This window comes from Schistocerca piceifrons, chromosome 3, assembly GCF_021461385.2.
Source record: "Schistocerca piceifrons isolate TAMUIC-IGC-003096 chromosome 3, iqSchPice1.1, whole genome shotgun sequence".
Taxonomy (NCBI): Eukaryota; Metazoa; Arthropoda; class Insecta; order Orthoptera; family Acrididae; genus Schistocerca; species Schistocerca piceifrons.
The window spans coordinates 488,514,661-488,531,136 of record NC_060140.1 but is presented as its reverse complement, the minus strand read 5'-3'; the positions used below and the strand labels follow the sequence as shown (position 1 = coordinate 488,531,136).

The following is a 16,476-nucleotide window of genomic DNA, read 5'->3' as shown; positions in this document are numbered from 1 at the left end:
AGCCATTATTTACAATCATATCTGTTGACTGCAAACGAAGCACACTTGATTTTATAAATGATTACAGACAAAGAAAAGCCATATGGAATGCAGTTTCTAACTATTATTTGAATAAAAATTTAAGATGTAGTGCCCTGAGTATCAGGTATTAGGTAAAAGGTCTTCAATCATCTTTCTGTACAGAGTACAATACCGAAGATTGGAAATCAGATAACAGAGATGAATAATCCAGAAATTTATGAAAAGTGTGTATGAAAGCTGCTATGGCGACTTATGGCACAATAACCAAGGAGTTTGACACCTTAAGAAAAGTAATGATGGGACATGTGTAGCACTTCAACAAACTACTATAAGTAGAAATAAAGGACATTGCTGATGCCAAAAAATACAAGCTGAAAAACACCACTTCCATTCCAGTGGATTTTGGCATCTATGAAATTCCCAAATTTGTTGAGTTTGAAGTATGTTAATCTACATGTAATCTCTCATGATTAAAGTTGTGTAAATAACTTTCTTAAGATATAAAATACAAATGACACTTTGAAAGTTAGTTAACCTTCACTTAATAACCAAGAACCTCTCTGCAGTATTTCACAGTTTCAGAAATAATCACTGGAGTGCTTTGTTTTCAAATGGGAAATAAATAGTTCAAACTGGTATATAAGTTGCCAGTTATTAGCTAATGAAATGTTATTTCCATTCTTAATCACAAAAGTGTTCCAAGCAAAATCTAAAATCTTACTGTGCCCTCCAGAATTTTTGCAAACAAAACATTGTCATCACTTTGTATTTCACGTATAACATTAAATATTCCAGATTATCAAACATTAAGAACATAAGAAATTCTGGGAACCTTCCTGTAATCATAAATATTAAATAACAAATAACTACTAGTCGTTGAGTTTGAACTGGCGACCTGCGGAACACCAGTCAGTGATGCACGACTCAGCAATGCTAATTGCTATACCACATTGCATGCAGCACTGCTCGCAGGAAAATTGTCTTCCAGATCATTACTATACATAACATACAGCAAGGGTCTTAAAACACTTCCCTAAGGAATGCCTTAAGTTGCTTCTACTTCTGTCAAGGATAACATGCTGTGTTCTACCAACCAATAAATCCATCACCCAATAACAAGTTTAGTCCGATAGCCTGTATAGATGTATTTTCATTAATAAGTGTTCGAATTACACAGAGTCAAATGATATACTGCATCTACATGACTGCTTTCAGACGTCAAGTGAGAAAAGCAAAAGTTGGGTTTTGCAAGACCGATATCTTTGGAATACATGACAGCTAGCAAGAAGGAGTTCATTCTTGTCGAGACACGCCTAGCATTCAACTCAAAAACAAGGGTCATAATTAGTTATGGGAACAATGCTGCAGACTGTGTACCTTGTTGGAATACTATGAGCTAGGCTGATCTTCTCGTCCCTTTCTGTACTGCTGGAAAGATCAAGTATGACATCAGAACCTGTACTACAGGTGTCATTTGTTCCAATATGCCCACAACATGCAGCTGGTTGCATCCTGATCTTTCAATAGGTGTTGGAACTGCCTCTTCAACATGTTAAATGAGACTTCTAGGCATAGTGAATGAGTGCACAAAATAACCGTTCTTATCCTTTGCTGCCATTTTCCTACTTGGTACCAGTACTAAAATGTTCTTTCTTTTCTTTGTTAGTGAACACCTGAAAACTCTCTTACTTAGAAATATAATTAAGTCATCTCTATGAGCTATTGTACAATGTTATTTGCTCAAATATGTTATGTATGAACTCAATGGTTAGCATTAACTCTGTGATCATTGCATAGACAGTTTTTTCTAGTGAGTTTTAATTACTTCAAGTAGTGGCTTGGGCTTATTCTTATGAATTCAGTGAGAATACAGACATATTGTCACAAATTGTAGAATAGATCCACACAATCACAAATTTAGATGCAACAATACTAGTACCTGCAGCCATTGTCAAAGTTGCAATTACAAAAGTTGGATTTTCCAGCATTTATCATTCAAGGACATACTAAAATGCACTTCAAATGTCAGTTGCTAAAATGTTGCTGCAATGTTTGCTGAAAAATAACCACTGTCCACCACTGTACAAATGAAGCCTGTATGGTAGAATATGTCTCACCAAACTACGCAACAGTCATGGGTTATATGAATACTTCAAATGGGTCTTGTGGCTAAGAAAATTTCCAAATGAAATGCGTGCTAATTGTGCTCAGGTTCATATGGGTCTTACTGTATTGGTACAATCTACAGAACAGATCCACACCTTATAAAAATTTTGCAAAACTGATGAAACACACTAAATAAATCAAGACTGATGGAAGGAATTTGTAAATTGAATGAGATACATGTACTTCATTTAGCAGAAGAAATTAAAAACAAATTACACGTTCAAACAAACCTATTTCCTCCTTACAAGCTCTCATCAAAAAATTTGTTGGGTTTTTCCTGGTCCTCAATCCCATGCATTGAATTGCTTCCAGTACACACCACAATTGGAGAGACAATACACAAACTTAAACTGTGAGGAAAGTGCATTTTGACACACTCCTAGGATAAAAACAAATGGATAGCAGAAACAGTGATGGACAATGTTTTTTTAATAATTTATTTTCTGCTCCTAACAAAATTTCATTTTTGACCACTGCACAGTCTTGTTTATCCAGAAACCTGGAACACTTACTTCCTCTTACACAGATGTTTTCAGAGATGTAGCAGGCAAATTAGTGTGTTCTCCTGACAGAGCAGAATTTAACCTGGAGTTACATCACTCTTTTCATCTGCCCATGAAGTAGCTTTAGCCCTTCAAAATAAATAAGCAAATGGAAATTGAAGCAAAAGTAGCATCATGGTTCAGTGAAAAAATTGAATACAAAGAATGGGCTTTTTCTACCATATTGTTGGCAAGAAAACAAAACAATTATGTAGTATTGGTAACTACAACCTGACTTTAAATCCCCCCATCATTAATGAACATTCTACTCGAAAATCTGAACATTTGTTCAGCTACATAGAAAAGCTAACATTTTTTGCCATCTAATTAGATGGCTACTCACATCTACATCTGAACAAAGAATTTTGAGGAAACCATTTCACACGGTATTTCTATTGCATTGGAATGTCTTCACTGGAATTTAGTTGTATGCAAAGATATTTGACAATCTAATGCTAATTCTTAATAAGACATTAGAAATACTGTGATCACATGGTCTTCAGCTCAACCACAAAATATATTAAACAAATATTCACAAAATATATTGATTTCAGTGGCATATAACAATCAAATGACTAAACTGAAGCAAATCAGGATTTGATGATACACCACAAAATAAGAATTACAACTATTCAGAGGCAAAGCTAGATATTACACTTCATTCCAAACTTAGCTACAAGAAGCCACCCATTAAGAAACGCACTTCTTGTAGAATCTTTTACATGGACTAGCAACAAATGTACTTAAGGCAGGATTAGGCACTGTTTTGTTATATGAACTTATGAATGGCCAGGAATGCTCAATAGTATTCGCCAGCCATAGATCAAAGGTTACTGAATAACAACACCCTAGATCGACAAGCATTAGCAATTTGCTGTAGGGCCTATAAAAATCCTTCTATTACTTATATGCACATAATTTTAGATTGGTAGTTGACCATAAGCCTCTTGCATAAATTTTGCTTCTGTAGAAATAATTACCTGTACTAGGCATTAATCTCATGGCGAACTGTTCTGATTATCACTGTAATTTCAACTTTGATGTCGAATTCAAACCAACGAAGTACGACACAAATGCAGACCTTTGCTTCCATGTGCCACTACCAAAAACAACAAAAGCAGAGCTGAAGCACAAATTGCTGATGAGAATGTGATCAATATGTACTGTATCAGATAAGTGCCAGTACAAGCAGGTCTTGTGTTTCATAAGACACAGAAACAACCAGATTTTCGGACTGTACAACTGCTTGAGGCAAGAAAGCACTTAGCTTCTGGTGGCTTGTATCCAGCACATTCTAAGTATACATTAGTAGCTGACTGCTTTGTCATCACAATAACTGCACACCAGAAAGCAATTCTGAATGATCTACATGCAGCTCATGTACAAATCATTAAAATGAAGTGCACTGCTTGTTCCTTTATTTACATTACAAGTAAATTTAAATAAATTTCTTGAGCCATTCAGAAAAAATGCCGCAGACTAGAATGAGATAATCACCAGCACAGTTGTTCCTTGGGCACAGTGTACGTGTAACAATAGACCTAGTACAATCTACTGACATGCATACAAAGATAATGGAAAAACAGCATAACACATTCACGATTCATTCCGAGAATATTAACCTATGCAAGTATTCTATTTTCTCTCCATCAATCATAAGATTAGGTGAGGTTCATTATGAAAGCTGCAGGTCAAGAGACATATTGATCAATCCCACTGTTACAATGAATGCAGTGGGGAATTGCATCCTTAGACCATCATATTCCATGTGAAGGATGAGCCACATAGAGTTGATTTTATGGCAACAACTGAAAATCAACTTCAACAACATTACAGACAACTTCATCAGAGTTGATTTTTATGGTAACACCTGTAAATCAACTTCAGCTTGTGGGCTTTGCTTGTGTGTTTTGTCTATTTTTGACAAAGGCCTTCTTGGCCAAAAACTTATTGTGTGATGGTCTTTTTGTTGTGCCTATCTGTGACTCAGCATCTCCACTATATGGTGAGTAACAACTATCCTTTTCATAATATTGTTACATTCCATATTGGATTTTCCATTGTTTGATCAAAATTCAAATAACGTCATCAAGGACTTCATTTTGTTTGTGATGAAGCCTTGCAAGCTGAGGTGAGGCTGTGGCTCCATCAACAAAGTCAACATTATACAGTGATGGTATCAACAAACTGGTCTCTCATTGGGAGAAATGTGTTTATTACATGGGTGAGTTCATTCCTGCTTCTCTCATTAATTCCCTGTACATCTTCTTATAATGTTAACGACTATCAAAATTCCCTGTTTGTTTGAGATCCCTTAGTGTAGTGTGGAGTTCCATTACTCTGATAATCCACTACCTATGTCGACTACTTCCTCTGACAGGGGTCAGGCTACATGAAACTTATTCTTCAGAGTATTACAAAATCCTTCATACATCTAATTTGTGTCTTGTCCCTAGATAGTTTCAGTCCAGTTTTTTCTCCTCTTTGTAATTTTTAAAGATGCTCACATTTTGTTGACTAATAATGCTAACTTCTCCCTTATCCTGCCTTGTTTCCATCTTAAAGCTCTTACTTTTGTAGCTATAGCACTGTAATCTAGGATGATCAGAGATTGCTATTTGCAGGACTTCTGCTACACAATCACTATCAACAGTATTGGAGATAATGTTTCAATAATTGTACAGCACTGATTACTCACTCTCATAGGTGTTTTTATTATTATTTTCAAATTACACTGTAGTAATGCTTCTGTACACTCTTGTTTTGATTTTGATTCTTTATATGTGTTGTGTTCTCCAAACATTACAATATTTTTCATTTCAAACTTCACTAACAGTTTTGTTAGTTTTACTAGCAATGTTGCAATGCTGTTTCTAGGAGATCTGCAAATGCAGACATTCCTTAATTCTTTGTCAATTATTTCAGAAATAATCTATTTATTTATTTATTTATTTATTTATTTGTCCATATAAATCTCTTTTTAAGTACATATATTGTACACAGGATATTGGACAGAAAACATCAGAAAACATTTTTTGGCTATTGGATTTTCAAATATCAAACATAAATTTTATAAATTTTTATGACAAATTGGATCTATACAGTTAATAATTACAAATTTTTGAAATACTGTATATTTATAATTTATTTCTACAATTAAAGATACAAATTACATTTTTTCTTGCATAAGATACTGTGAGACTCAATAGTAGCAGTTTTTCAGAAGGTAGGATGTCACAGACTTTCTAAAGCTTTGTAGTTCAGTAAGAGATTTTATAAGTCTTGGTAATCTGTTGTAAAGTTTTGTTCCTGCATGATATACACCTTTTTGGCATAATGCGGTGTTACAATGATTGACGTGTATGTCACTGTCTGACCTGGTACTGTAATCATGGACACTTTTGTTTTGAGGAAAAAGGTTTTCTTTTCTCAGTATGCTTTTTTTGACATGCGTGACTATTCCAGTATATAAATGCAGGGAAGGGGTAGGATCTTTAGATCTTTAAAGAAAGCTTTGCATGATTTTCTGCTGCTCACTTGTTTCATTATTCTTATAATTGCCTTTTGTTTCCTGAAAACTGTTATGGCCTGATGTACATTTCCCCAGAAAATGATACCGTACTTCAGTATTGAATGTACACGAGCAAAGTATACAGCCCTAACTGTTTCTGCACTAGTACTGTTGCAGAGAATTTTTACCACATAACTCATTGTTGCTAGTTTTGAATTTAGGGCTGTGATATGAGTGTTCCATTTAAGATTTTCCTGGATATGAATCCCAAGAAATTTAGTTTCATTGACAGAACTAATGTTTTGGTTATCTATACATATTACAGGTTGTGCCGGATTTTTATTTTGATCAGTGTGGAAAGTCATTAGTACAGTTTTTTGGGGATTAACTATTAGCCTGTTTCTGGTAAACCATTCAGACACTCCTTTTGTAATATCTTTTGCAGATGCAGTAAGATTTTCTTCATTATTCCCTTCAATCAATAGACTGGTGTCATTTGCAAACAGTACTGGTTCAGAATCCCTAACGTGTGATGGGAAATCATTAATGTAGACCAAAAAAAGAAAGGGACCTAAAATGGAGCCCTGTGGAACACCATGAGTTAGTCCACATGGTTCTGAAATGTGTACCTGGAGTTCATTTCCTTCTGTGTACTTAATTTCAGTTACCTGAGAACGATATTCCAAATATGATTTGATCCACTGATTTGGCACACCTCTTACACCATACCATTCGAGCTTCCTCAGGAGTATAGAATGATCAATCACATCAAAAGCTTTTGTTAGGTCCAAGAATAAACCTGAGATATTTCTGTGGTTGTCCACTGCATTTACGACATGGTTTATCAGATTGAAAGTGGCAGTTTCAATTGATCTCTGTGGTCTGAAACCATGTTGACACCCAGATATAATATTATTCTTGTCGAAGAATGTAATTAGTTTTGAAAGGAACACTTTTTCAATAATTTTCGAAAACCCTGACAATAGAGACACAGGCCTATAGTTACCCATACATTGATGATCACCTTTTTTATATAGGGGTATTACTTTTGCCATTTTCAGTTGCTGAGGGAAGACACCACATGATAAGGATGAATTGCATATGTCCAATAAAGGTGAAAGTATTTGTCTTGCTGTTATTTTTATAATATAATCTGGAATATCATCAATACCAGTTGAGTACTTACTCTTCAGTGAATTAATGGTATTTAGGAGCTCTGTTGGGCTTACTGGACTGAGGAACATGGATATATTATTTATTTCAATAGATGAAAGTTCTTTCCATGCTGTATTAGGTGGATTTCCAAATTTTTCCTTCACTAATTTCCCAGCAACAGTTGCATAGTAAGAATTGAAACTATTTGCAACTTCCCTAGGGTCAGTGACATTCTTGCCATCATGTGATATCACAATATTTTTGTGAGTTGTCTTCTTCCCAGTAAGATCCTGCACAGCTTTCCACATGGACTTAGTTTTATTGGATGACTTCATAATATATTTGTCATTTTCCTTAATTTTTGCCTCCTTTATGATGCGTTTCAAAACTAGCTTGTATTTTTTGAAATAATTAATAAATTCTGGACTGCTGTTAATTTTTGACTGCAGAAAAAGTTCCCGCTTCCTTTTACAAGATACTCTGATGCCTGATGTAATCCAGTTTCTGAATCTATCTGTGCTCTTGGAAATAACTTTCCTTTGTGGAAAAGCTATGTCAAAGTTATGCTTGAATATGTTCAAAAATGTTCCATCTTTTCGTTAGTATTAGAGGTATCATATACTTCTCTCCAAGATTGTTCACTGAGTAGGTACTGGAAGCATTCAATATTTTTCCCACTATAAATCCTTTTATGGATAACATTTTCTATACTGGTCGAAGTGTGATTTACAGGTATGGTCAGTAATTGTGAAAGGTGGTCACTATAGCCGGTATAAAAGTTTTCTGATGTACACTTGTCAATGTTTACACATACCTGATCAAGGAGAGTGACACTAGTTTTAGTTACATGTGTTGGAGAGCTAACAGTAAGACAAAGATTGTAGGCTTTTATAATATTTAAAAACGTTTCCCTGTGAGGGCTATGGCTCAGAAAGTCAATATTAAAATCACCACATAGTACCACTGTTTTCCCAGTTGTCTTAAGTTTGCCTAAAGCAAGGTCCAATTTTTTGAAAAAAACACTTATGTTGCATGCTGGAAGTTAATATAGCCTATTTACAATACCCTGTACCTTGCAGACCATCAGATTTCTTTTAATGCATACCCAGCAACACATCCATCTTAATGTTTTGACCTACAGAAATAATTAACTGCATCAAAATTGTTACTAGATTGCAGAATTCTACTTCATTTAGCTTATGCTCACTAACGCATAGTACATCTAGTTGTGTTTCACTCAGGAGCACTTCACTTCTAAGTTTTTGTGGTCCAAGTATTGACTGTTTTGGTACAAGACTTAAAGCTATTTTCCCTTTGTTGACAGCTGAGGTCTTGAAAACTGTTGTAGGTGGTGACTGTCAGTGCGTAAGTTTTCCTTGCTATAATTCATCTGCTCTTCTTCATTGCTTGTGATATAAAAAAAATTACTAACAAGGGAACCTCCCCATCGCACCCACCTCAGATTTGGTTATAAGTTGGCACAGTGGATAGGCCTTGATAAACTGAACACAGATCAATTGAGAAAACAGGAAGAAGTTGTGTGGAACTGTGAAAAAATAAGCAAAATATACAAACTGAGTAGTCCATGGACCACATAGGCAACATCATGGAGAACGTGAGCTCAGGAGCGCCGTGGTCCCGTGGTGGCCTGAGCAGTTGCAGAATGAGAGGTCCTTGGTTCAGTCAGGTCTTCCCTCGAGTGAAAATTTTACTTTCTTTATTTTTGCATAGTTATTATCTGTCTGTTCGTTCATTGACGTCTCTGTTCACTGTAATAAGTTTAGTGTCTGTGTTTTGCGATCGCATCGCAAAACCATGCGATTAGTAGGCGAAAGGACGTGCCTCTCCAATGGGAACCGAAAACATTTGATCGCAAGGTCATAGGTCAACCAATTCCTCCACAGGAAAACACATCTGATTTATTCTATACGACACTGGTGACAGCATGTGCGTCACATGAAAGGAATATGTTGTCGACCCACCTAACTTGTACACTTGGCGAATGGGTAAAAAGATTCTTCTACCTTGCCCGATTTAGGTTTTCTTGTGGATGTGATAAACACTCCCAAAAAAGTGATGAAAACATAAGAGTTTGTCACATAAACTGAAAATAAAAAGTTAAACTTTTTCACTCGACGGAAGATTTGAACCAAGGACCTTTCGTTCCACAGCTGCTCACGTTACCACGAGACCATGGCGCTCCTGTGTTCCCAGTGTCCTTGATGTTGCATATCTTGCCATGAACTACTCAGTTTGTATATTTTGCTTATTTTTTTCACAGTTCCACACAACTTCTTCCTGTTTTCTCAATTGATCTGTGTTCAGTTTTTCAAGGCCTATCCACTGTGCCAACTTATAACTAAATCTGAGGGGGGTGTGATGGGGAGGTTCCCTTGTAAGCACTGTGGAAAACTGATCCCACTCTTGGTGAAGTCGTCATTGGTTTCCTTTCTCATTGTTTTCCTTTTCTAACTGGAGTTATTTGTAGCTGCTTTTCTGAACTCTAAACTCTTGAATTTCTATGTTTGCGTTTGATGATGAAGTTACCACACTTAATGCTGCACCAGTGGGTTCTATTGATGAATCAATTTCCTGGTTTCTGCAGTGAGCTGATTCAGCTGTTACGTGTAACTATGCACTCATAATGTGTGAATATATGAATGAAATTTTCCGGAGGAAAGGAATCCACCAAGCATCTGCTATTTTTACAAAAATACCACCATAAATTTTTGAAACCAGTCTGCTAATAAATTCCATAAAAATCATAGTTGCTTGGTGGAGTTTCTTCCAAAAGAAAATGAATTCTGCAGCTGCAGACCAATCAGCCAGCAAGTGGAAAAGCATAGATTATGTAATAGATTTTTGGAGTAAAACTGATAGTCATTTAAATAAAATTAGAAAATCTTACAATACCATGTATACTACAAGGACTTATACTGTATTTCCTCCCTTATTTCAGAAAACTGGTACACCTGCAGATGGGAATATAATTTTCCCGAAACTGGTCATGTGTATAATAAAATTAAGGTCACAGCTGAAACAGATATCTTCAATCTCATCATTAGAGAAAAGGCCTGTTTGAATCTTGTCACACTGCTCTTCAATGCCTCACTGCAAGTCTGTATTTGTGTATGCTTACAGTACCCTTCTTGTACATACGCAGATGTGTTCTGATGACAAGAGCTATTCTTGCAATCCTGCAAACTACACCACTGGCCATTAAAATTGCTACACCAAGAAGAAATGCAGATGATAAACAGGTATTCACTGGACAAATATATTAACTAGAACTGACATGTGATTACATTTTCACGCAATTTGGGTGCATAGATCTTGAGAAATCAGTATCCAGAACAACCACCTCTGGCCGTAATAACGGCCTTCATATGCCTGGGCATTGAGTCAAACAGAGCTTGGATGGCGTGTACAGGTACAGCTGCCCATGCAGCTTCAACACGATACCACAGTTCATCAAGAGTAGTGACTGGCGTATTGTGACGAGCCAGTTGCTCGGCCGCCATTGACCAGACGTTTTCAATTGGTGAGAGATCTGGAGAATGTGCTAGCCAGGGCAGCAGTCGAACATTTTCTGTATCCAGAAAGGCCCGTACAGGACCTACAACATGCGATTGTGCATTATCCTCCTGAAATGTAGGGTTTCGCAGGGATCGAATGAAGGGTAGAGCCACAGGTCGTAACATATTTGAAATGTAAAGTCCACTGTTCAAAGTGTCGTCAATGCGAACAAGAGGTGACCGAGATGTGTAACCAATGGCACCCCATACCATCACACAGGGCAATACGCCAGTATGGCGATGACAAATACACACTTCCAATGTGCGCTCACCGCGATGTCACCAATCATGGATGCGACCATCATGATGCTGTAAACAGAACCTGGATTCATCTGAAAAGATGACATTTTGCCATTCGTGCACCCAGGTTCATCGTTGAGTACACCATCGCAGGCGCTCCTGTCTGTGATGCAGCGTCACGGGTAACCGCAGCCATGGTCTTCGAGCTGATAGTCCATGCTGCTGCAAACGTTGTCAAACTGTTCGTGAAGATGGTTGTTGTCTTGCAAACGTCCCCATCTGTTGACTCAGGGATCGAGATGTGGCTGCACAGTCTGTTATAGCCATGCGGGTAAGATGCCTGTCATCTCAACTGCTAGTGATACGAGGCCATTGTGACCCAGCACGGCATTCCGCATTACCCTCCTGAGCTCACCGATTCCATATTCTGCTAACAGTCATTGGACACCGACCAACACGAGCAGCAATGTCGCGATACGATAAACCACAATCACGATAGGCTACAATCCGACCTTTATCAAAGTCAGAAACATGATGGTACTCATTTCTCCTCCTTACACGAGGCACCCCAAAAATGTTTCACCAGGCAAGGCCGGTCAACTGCAGTTTGTGTATGAGAAATCGGTTGGAAACTTTCCTCATGTCAGCACGTTGTAGGTGTCGCCACCAGCGCCAACCATGTGTGAATGCTCTGACAAGCTAATCATTTGCATATCACAGCATCTTCTTCCTGTCGGTTAAATTTCGCGTCTGTAGCACGTCACCTTCGTGGTGTAGCAATTTTAATGGGCAGTAGTGTAATAGTTATTACCTTAGATATGACACTCACAACTACAAGTCCCCCCATGTCAAGCAAGCAAAAAACAACTCATATTCAAAGACATGCGATCCACTTTGGTGTTATTCTGTATAATGTATTGCCAACATTTATAAAGAGGTTGGCAAAGGAAGTGACTTTTAGAGCAGGGTTAAAATAATTTCTTATTGAGAAGGGATACTACTATGTAAATGAATATGTCAGCTTACACAAATACTATGTATTCATTTTAATTGTAGATTACTTCTTCACCTGTTAACAGAGGTGCCATTTCTGCTTTGTTTGTCTTTGCATAAGAATGCTCCTACTGTTGATTTTCTGCTTTCTCTGTTTCAGGTTCAGTCCAAAACATCTCAGAGACGGGATTGGTTGCAAGATTGTCATGGATGGCCTTGTACTGTGGCAAGTGATTGTGCATTATACTTCTCAGCAGTGTAATGTAATGTGTTCATGTGTTAAAATTTTTCAGGTGTGTATTAACGTATGTCTACGTTTTATGTTTGAGTTATAGCATTGATTTTTATTTCTTGTGAATATTGTAATCTGCTTGTTGACTATCTACATGTGGTTTCCTTAAAAATCATGTACCGAGCGGGGTGGCTAAGCCAAGGTTAATGCACTGGACTCGCATTCGGGAGGATCTGGGTTCGTTCCCCCATCCAGATTCGGAGTGTCCACTGTTGTTATGATGAATGATGGGATATTTCACTCGATAAGCCAACGGTCAACTTCCTTTCCGTAATTTGTACGACACGCCCACCAAAGTTGCGCTGAATGATGTAAGGACGAATAAAAAATAATAATAACGACCGAGAATGAATGAAATTTTACAACTGAATCATTCTTTGCATTATTACGTTGCCAAAGGCGCGCAATAGCACTGGTAATCTAAAATAAACATTTAATGAAGCAGATTATAGCACTGTGATCGACGATGTTCAACGATATTTTGTGGCATTGCTTGGCAGCTTTTTAGTATAATTCTACATTTTAGTGACCTAATTCTAAAACGCATCAACATTTAACCTATATTTTAACAAAGATAGCAAATAACTGCAATACCGGTACTAATGTTAAAGCAGTTTTAAAATCGTTATTGACTGTACTGTGAAATGAACTAAACAGAAAGACAGCCGTACTTAAAACGAGAGGTGAAATTAATCAGTCACATAAGAACTTACATAGAGGTCCCTGTAATATATAATGACAAAGACTCGATTTACATGCAATATGAATAAAATGGTGTCAGTGGTGGATTTTGTGTGGATTATTTTTTTCTTTAGGTGTTGTGTTTCCCGTATTTTCCAGGTAAATCTCAACGATCTTCTGTTAATTACTACATCTTATAAGACATCACGTCAGGAGACATCGGCACTGACGTTTTGGAGTTTTATTTTTGAACCCAGTTTTCGTAACTATTTTGCACTGGTATATAGAGAGCAGAACCGTCCGTGAATAGGCAATAAGATCTCAATTTTCACAGTTATAGGTTACTTTTAGAAACGGCAATACGTTTCATTGTTTTTGTGAATGAGGAACATGGCACAGTGTTGTAAACTAGTAGAATGACGAACTAATTTATCTCAACTCTGTTGCTAGTTACTACAGTTTTAAATATTGTTACTAGTACTTACTTCTAACCATTTCTTTAAGTTTGAAACAAACCGAAGGAGTAAAATATTTCCTTTCTTTTTAAAAATGTACGCTTTCTGAGCACGATACCCTAGAGAAATTGAGGTCGTTACTTAGCAGCGGAAATCAACAACTGCATTATGAAGCAAAAAATAACCACGAGGCCATTGATTCCTCTGTTCATATAACGTAATTTAACATTTATTCATTACGTGCTACTATACTGAATTATAATACTTTCTTAGACCATAAGGCTTACTGTCATTCTTGTCACATAGAAAGTAATGAGTTGTGAAAATTGCTTTTTTAATACACGGGCCCGCCAGAATGGATAGATAAAATGGTACAGAACCTGGAAACAAATTTGTTAAAAACGCGTTGAAAACAAAACTGACATTCTATTATACAGGCTGAATCACCTAAAACATGGCTCACATATTGCGAAAATGAAAAGTGTTGTTGATTTGCGGTTTCCACAGAATGGATTGGTAGTCAGGGACTAGTATTGTCATCCAATAAACAGATTGTAATAATACTTAGGAAGGGTACTTTTTGCGCACAAACACATTTTTTAAATGAAACAGTGACTATTGACATTAACAGACTAAAAGTAGGGTAAATTAGAATGTCGATGGTGTTTGTTGCATGTTTCTGGTGCGAGTCGTTTACGAGGTAACGTATTTTGATACGTAATCATACCGTCATTTGTTCGCGCCATTCAACCTGCGTAGTTGCCAGGTACAATGTTGTTATGCGTGCCAATAGTGTGATTGTGTATTCCGCAGTAGGTCTCGAGTGGACGTTAGGATTTGCCAGTGCAGAAAAAGTCTACGACACGCTCATGCATTACGTTTACTTGCGATACATCTTCCGACAGACGAAAAACAAATTTCGGAAACCGTTTTTCGCTGTCGTGTTCACATGTCAACGTCTGAAGCGGATTTGCTAGCCAAGTTAAATATGGCGTCTGGAAAACAGCTGATACAGTTTATGATTCAGTCAACACAATCGTTACTTCTTTTCACTTAAATATTACAGGTAGCCTAAATCTACATCTACAGCTACATAGATACTCCGCAAGCCACCGTACGGTGCGTGGCGGAGGGTACCCTGTACCACAACTTATTTCCTTTCCTGTTCCACTCGCAAATAGAGCGAAAGGAAAAAGGTTATCTAATTCCTCCGTATGAGCCCTAACTACTCGTATCTTATCTTCGTGGTTCTTACGCGCTATGTATGTTGGCGGCTGTAGAATTGTTCGGCAATCAGCTTCAAGTGTCGGTTCTCTAAATTTTCTCAATAGTGTTTCTCTAAAAGAACGTCGCCTTCCCTCCAGGGATTCCCATATGAGTTACCGAAGCAACTCCGTAACACTTATGTGATAATCGAATCTACCAGTAAAAAGTCTAGCAGCCCACCTTTGAATTTCTTTGATACCTTCACTCAATCCCAAACACTTGAGCAGTACTCAAGAATAGTTTGCACCAGCCTCCTATATGTGGTCTTCTTCACAGGTGAACTACTCTTTCCTAAATTTCTCCCAATAAACTGAAGTCGACCGTTCGCCTTCCCCAACACATTTCTCACATGCTCATTCCACCTCACATCGCTTTGCAACATTATGCCCAGATATTTAAACTACATGGCTGTGTCAAGAAGGACACTAGTAATACCATACCCAAAGATTACAGGTTTGATCATCCTAGTCATCCGCATTAAATTACATTTTTCTACATTTAGTGCTAAATGCCAATCATCACACAAACTGGAAATTATGTCTAAGTTGTCTTGTCACTTCATACAGTTACTCAAACTCGACACTTCACCATACACTATAGCATCATCAGCAAACAAGCACAGATTTCTGCCCACCCTTTCGACCAAATCATTTATGTACATAGAGAACAACAGTGGTCCTTTCACACTTCTCTAGAGCACTTCTGATAATATCTTTGTCTCTGATGAACACTCGCCATTGAGGACAACATACTAGGTTCTATTATTTAAGAAGTCTTCAAGCTACTCACGTATCTGTGAACTTATTCCATATGCTCATATCTTCGTTAACAGCCTACAGTGGGGCACCATGTCAAATGCTTTCCAGAAATCTAAAATTACGGAATCTGCCCATTGTCCTTCATAGACAGCTTCATGCTCTGTCTAATATTCCTGTTTCGCCTTCACCGCACAATTAGTCCATATTAACGAAATATTCTGAAAACAAGACGCAACTTGACAACCCAAGCAAGTTTCAAAACCGCTTGCTCTTACATGGGAGCGAAAATCGATTGCAGAACTGGAAAACTGGCAACTAGAAGCAGATTTCCAGAATCGATTTTGAATTGTTTACATGACCACTTAGAAGCGGTATTGGGAAATTGGTTTATGTAATCTGGTTTCGGGAGCCCCAAGTAGATGGAGTGGTGGTGTATGGTGAGTGCAAAGTGCAGGAAGAATGCAGTTCATTCTTGTATGGCGTATATGGCAAGATATCCCAATAGACATCAACCATCTCGGCAATTATTTATCAACTTCTTCAACTAGTTACATGAAAGTGGTAGTGTAGCACCTAGACAACCTAACATAAGGAAACAAGTTATGACAAAACAGGGGCAAATTAATTTTCTTGTTGGTGTTGCAGTTGGCCTGCACTTTAGCTCCTGTACAATTGCATAAGGAAATAACATTACTCACGAAAATGGCCTACACATTCTCCATTAATGTAGGTTCCATCCCTATCATATACCTCTCCATCAAGGTCTGCATGGAGACGATTATGATAATCGTGTTAACTTCTGCACATGGGCATTAGATGTA

At 37.4% G+C, this 16,476-nt stretch overlaps 1 protein-coding gene across 1 annotated transcript in view; it reads right to left on the bottom strand.

The window, feature by feature from the left end:
* Window positions 1–13,763, bottom strand: part of LOC124789345 (dynein axonemal assembly factor 11) — a 230,272-nt gene extending 216,509 nt beyond the window's left edge. The window contains exon 1 of the mRNA XM_047256670.1: window positions 13,662–13,763. Within this exon, the coding sequence (XP_047112626.1) occupies window positions 13,662–13,671 (10 nt within the window). The 5' untranslated portion in view covers window positions 13,672–13,763. The remainder of the gene's footprint in view (window positions 1–13,661) is intronic.
* Window positions 13,764–16,476: the final 2,713 nt, after the last annotated feature.